This window comes from Pelobates fuscus, chromosome 4 (genome assembly GCF_036172605.1).
Source record: "Pelobates fuscus isolate aPelFus1 chromosome 4, aPelFus1.pri, whole genome shotgun sequence".
Classification (NCBI taxonomy): Eukaryota; Metazoa; Chordata; class Amphibia; order Anura; family Pelobatidae; genus Pelobates; species Pelobates fuscus.
This window is the reverse complement of record NC_086320.1, coordinates 68,186,083-68,192,082: the sequence shown is the minus strand read 5'-3', so window position 1 is coordinate 68,192,082 and position 6,000 is coordinate 68,186,083. Positions and strand designations below refer to the sequence as shown.

Sequence of the window (6,000 nt, the reverse complement as noted above, 5' to 3'; positions counted from 1 at the left end):
ATTTTATTTTATTTTATTTACTACTTCATAATATCATCAGAGAGCACTATTTGCTGTTTTTATCTCCTTCTCCTGAGAACTGGACAAACCCCCTGGAGAACAAGCACCAACATATCCTGTAAGCTGGGATTATTCCGCTGTATGCTTACAAACCCTGAGCTGGCCATAGCTCATCTAAATGTGAGTGTAAAATATACATTTATACTATTGTTACATTAATTGTATACACTCCGCACGATTGGTCCTCTCTTCTTGTGTCTTCCATATCACGAGACGGTGTGAACTACTACAACAAGAAAAGATACCCCCACAGCGGAATTAGTGACTATATCCATCTTACCTCCTGATATTTATTGGAACTTACCCATTTTTCAATTATTTTTTATTTTTTAATTTTTACATTTTTAATTTACTACTTTTTTTTATTTTTATTTTATTTGGAGTAGCCGTTCTGTTGCTGCTATCAGATCTCACATAGCCCTGATTGCTGTTTAGTGAACTGGATTATGTTAAGTTCTTGACAAGTTGTCTGCAGCATGCAGGTACCCCGCATGCATAACTTCGACAACATGAATACAGGCAACCTGGAAATCTTGTTCAAGGCTGCCTGATTGACAGCTCTGAAAGTCTGTGTTAAACCTTAAGCCACATTGTTTATAAATTGCAGTTCTAATCACTGTACAGAGCTAAGTGCCTGTAGCCTGTTCTATGACCATGAAGTTTTCAAAAATGCACGGTTGTTATAGTGCACAGAGTGACCCTTCAAAGGGAGGAAGTGTTTAGCTAATGCTGACGGTGATCTTTCTTTTAATATATATATTTTTTTTGACCAGTGAGGATTGAAAATATCTCTATTTTTTTCCACTTTTTCTAATTTCCACTGTGAGGACCTCTCCTTCTCCAGCTCTTGCTGATGGAGACATGGTTATAATATAAGACTTGTTCTCAGTGTCTTTATGCGTGTCTGTTGTAGATGAAGGTCCGGGTACTGGCTTGACATCGTCTGGTTTCTTTCCCTCTCCTGCAGTGGGTTTGATTTTGGAATCTGCATCTTGTTCTTCCTTATTAATATTCTCCTTTTGCCCTACAAGCTGAGACGGGGAAATTTCATTCTTCAATGGCAAAAACTTGTGAAGCTCTAACTTTCCAGCCTGGAAGCAGAAACAAACATTAATTTTATCACTAGAAATATCCATATACAACCTGACAGCAAAATAAAATATGTGTTCGCGATGTTCTCTGTTTGTGTAAAACTGTTTTGCAGTTTGTTTAGCCGTCCAGCTACAGTACATTACACTAGATGTACAAATTGTGCCAGTGTCTGGTTAATGAATTGGCATTTGAAGAACATGTCCATTCTGTCCGTTACATCAAAGTCAAAAACATTTCTTGATATTGTAAAGGAAAAAAAATTATATGTGGCTTATTTCGTTAACTGGTAAAACTTATATTTAGTCCCTTTAAAAAAATAAAATACAATAGAAGCTTGCAATGAAAAACATATCCTCAAAGAGAAGAATAGTTAAAACATTGGTTGATTCTGCTGGTCAGAGTTATCGTTACATCTTAAGGAGACTAGTCCAAGTTTTTAATGGAAGAATAATTATGTATTACGTACAAAGAAGAGGAAAAATTAAAAATCAGAGCTAAAGAAAGTAAGTGTGGAGTTCAATCACCACTAGATCAAATGGCTTAGCCCTCAATAGAAGGGACTGGAATAGGTCCCAATTGGACCAAATTAAAAAATCCCCCAAAATATATGTCTCCCAATCTTTCATAAACTTCTCAACTATCATCAACCACTAATCTGCATTCAAGGAACAACAACAATTAACCTAACCATTCCTATGGGGGCATGAGATGTGCATAATTATACAAAATGTCAGCTCCCACGTTCAAAAGACCACTTATAATATTTGGAATAACATTCCATAATGTCACCACCAGAGGGTTTACACTGCACTATTTACATAGTTTACATAGTTACATAGCTGAAAAGAGACTTGTGTCCATCAAGTTCAGCCTTCCTCGCATATGTTTTTGCTGTTGATCCAAAAGAAGGCAAAAAACCTAGTCTGAAGCGCTTCCAATTTTGCCACAAACTAGGAAAAAATTCCTTCTTGACCCCAAAATAGCAGTCAGATGTCTCATTGGATCAAGCAGCTATTAGCCCACTAATTAGAAATTATATCCCTGTATGTTATGTTTTTGTAAGTATTTATCCAATTGCAGTTTAAACATCTGTAGTGACTCTGACAAAACCACCTCTTCAGGTAGAGAATTCCATATCCTTATTGCTCTTACTGTAAAAAAAAAAACTTTTCTTTGCCTTAGATGAAATCTCCTTTCTTCCAGCCTAAATATGTGACCTCGTGACCTGTTTATGAATAGATTTCCAGATAAAGGTTTGTACTGGCCCCGAATATATTTGTATAAAGTTATCATATCCCCTCTCAGGCGCCGTTTTTCCAAACTAAACAGATTTCATTTTTTTAACCTTTCTTCATAACTAAAATGCTCCATTCCTTTTATCAATTTTGTAGCTCGTCTCTGGACTTTTTCTAGTGCCATGATATCTTTCTTTAGAACAGGTGCCCAAAATTGCACAGCATATTCAAGGTGTGGTCTTACCAGCGATTTATAAAGAGGCAAAATTATATTTTCATCCCGAGAATTTATGCCCCTACTTATACATGACAAAACCTTACTGGTCTTAGCAACTGCAGATTGACATTGCATATTGCTGCCTAATTTGTTGTCTATAACAATTCCCAAATCCTTCTCGTGTGTGATTATCTCTAATTCACTACGTTTTAGTGTGTAAGTTGCTTGCACATGCTTAACCCCGAAGTGCATAACTTTTTATTTCTCTACGTTAAATTGCATCTGCCATTTTAGTGCACAGGCCCCTAATCTATCCAAATCCCTCTGCAGCAAAGCAATATCCTGCTCACATTTTATTACTTTACAAAGTTTTGTGTCATCTGCAAACACTGATACATGGCTTTCAGTGCCTGTTTCAAGATCATTTATAAATATGTTAAATAGAAGCGGTCCCAAAACAGAACCCTGAGGGACACCACTTACCACTTTAGTCCAGCCTGAAAATGTACCATTAATTACAACTCGTTGTACTCTATCCTTAAGCCAATTTTCTACCCAAGAACAAGAATGACCACCTATCCCACAATAGATAGAGAAAGAGAAATTGATAGTTCCCTAATATTCCCAATATCTGGAAAAAATGGTCTGATCTCCTCACACCTACATATTTGAGCAGCAGATTACTCCAATGATAGTGATAGGGAAAGAGAGAAATCAAATTGGATATGTAATGCACCCAACACTAGCTTGGTTCGTATGCGGAGCTTGTCAGGAGTGCAGCTGTTGTTCCTTATTATCTCAAACAGCTTTCTTGAACAGGGAATGTATTCTTATCTTTTTAGACTGATTACTTCCATTAAAAAATGTTGACTATTCTCCTTAAGATGGAATAATAGCCCTGACCAGATAATTATTATTTTAGCTATTGTTCTCTTTAGGTATATATGTTTTTCATTGGAAGCAAAGTTTTTTTTTTTTTTTTTTTTAGTAGACCAAATAAAATTGAAGATTTAACAATTAAATTGATAAGCCACATAATGATTTTCCTTTACATTATCATGACATTGAAGGATAATGCACCAGTGTCTGGTATTGGACCTAATGTTGATTGGACTCAACCCTTTATTTTCTATAAAAAAAAAACATTTGTTTCTTAAAGAAAGTAAATCTACAACACTGCATGAAAATATGTCAAGAAATGCAAATATAAATGACAAATAAAGAAATGGGTAAAGCTATAGCTATAGTTTAGAATATCTGAAATGGAAAAATTCCTCAGTTATGTATATTTTGACTTTGTGAGATTAACAAGTTAAATTACATTTCCAGATACATTACTTTAATCTTTGATCAGTTTAGTAAACACCTTATGTAAACGGTAACAGAACATACTGGTTTATGCAATAATGTTTGCTTAACAATTCCTCTTTAGATCTAATCATTAAATTATTGAAAATATTAGTTTAGTCCTAAGACATAAACATGTTCTAAAGTGCAGTGAAATGGAATGGGACACAAACATTATTTAATGGAATGGTTTATTAAAAAAAAAAAAAAAAAAAGTAATAATAATAAAAAAATAATTAAAAAAAATAAAATTATATATATATATATATATATATATACATACATTGTAATTATTTGTTATATTTAGGCAAAATAGCCAGTCTGTGGAGTATTTTTCCAAATTGCTTTTGCTTAACCGTTTGGACTACAATATACTACACAAGAATTTAGTGAATAAAGTCTTTTTTTTTTCTTTTAACTTGAATGCATTATAATGCATTGAAATATTACATTTCAAAATAACCTCAGATATCAGGTCTGAAAAACTGCACAGTTTAGGTAATCTGACTGCAACTACAGGCAGAACCCTCAGAAAGAGGATCTGCAAATTAGGAGGCCCTCATTTTGTAATTTAGTTAATTAAAAGGACACTCCACTAAACATACAAACTAAATAAAAATCACAGTTTATTAAATATACTGCAACTGAAAACTTGCATACAATTAATTATAACTTTTTTTCCATTGTGGTATATATAAAAATAGCATGCAAAAGCTGCATACCTATTGTCTGCAGCCATTGCAAGTGAGCCCCTTCTAACCCCTGTGGCTGCCCAATCACAGGCTTCCCAATGCAGTTCAATGAGAAGTCTTTGCAAGGCAGGTGCTCTGAGAAATTGTTGCCTCTCGACTTTAGCTCCACTGAGCTAACCAAACCAGGAAGTAAAAGGACTGATTGTCTAATTAAAAGACAAGGGGTGTAACCAGGTTAATTCATAAGAATGTCAATTTCTATTGAAATCTGCACTTCTGGCAAAATGAAAAATATAGGACACACTCTTCACACATAAAGCTTTTCAGCAAGCAACAGTGCTTTAAGGGGTTTGAAGTGTCAGTTTAACACTATGCAAAAATTGTCTGTTGTCAGTACACACTGGCGACAGACATAATAAGCTTCTAACTTCGTAGTCAGTGCAGGGAGTGTGTATGTCCCCACCCTCCCTTGCTCATACATTCCTCTTCATCCCTCTCTGACTCCCTGCATTGTGATATCCCCCCCCCCCCGACTCTGTTCACCCCTCAACCACCCCAATGGAGTTTTTTTAGTTACCTCCAATGGCCATGAGAGGATGAGCCCACTTGCCAACATCAAGGCAGACCTCCTAGGTGGGTCCTAACTCTAACCATTCACCTTGCTTCCTTGAGCTTCTGGCAAAAATCTCTAATGAGACAGAAAGGGGTATTTTTTATATACAGCCCTATATAATATTAACCCTTAATAGGGAACACATGGGATGGGCGGCTGCATTGTAACAAGGCTGAGTGATACAAAATATGGATACAAATGCAGAAAGATAAGTTCTGCGCTCACTCCCATCACTGGACGGCTGCAAATGACTACAGTACACATCAGCCCCAATATATAGTAAAAAAACAACGAAAAACAAGTTACCTGCGCTTTCTCTCCTTAATCCCTATGTATTTTTAAACAAAAACTTAAAGGGTTACCCAAAAACCTTGTTAAGAATGCAGCAATGTGTTTTTCATATGTCATCAACCTCATCAACCTATTGTTCTTTCAAAATATGTAATCATTTGTCTCATTTTAAACAAACATAAAATTGTGCACAAAAAATGTATTATCAAATCCTTCTTAGCAAGATACAGTGGACTAAAAGACAAACAATAAAATATAGTGCAGGTTATTGGTGTATATCAAATAAAACAAGCACAAGAGGAGAATGGGCAGAGGAAACATCACAAACAAGCACATGATAACACATGCAAGTAACTGTAACTGATGATTCAAATACACCTATTAAATTATATATAAGCACTGTAGCTACAATATAACTTAGCAAAATCAATAACCCAACAAATGCACATGGGC

At 35.2% G+C, this 6,000-nt stretch overlaps 1 protein-coding gene across 1 annotated transcript in view; it reads right to left on the bottom strand.

Moving 5' to 3' along the window:
- Positions 1–451: 451 nt before the first annotated feature.
- CNGB3 (cyclic nucleotide gated channel subunit beta 3) overlaps positions 452–6,000 on the bottom strand; it is a 201,378-nt gene continuing 195,829 nt past the window's right edge. The window contains exon 19 of the mRNA XM_063450337.1: positions 452–1,151. Coding sequence (XP_063306407.1) covers positions 852–1,151 — 300 coding nt within the window. The 3' untranslated portion in view covers positions 452–851. The remainder of the gene's footprint in view (positions 1,152–6,000) is intronic.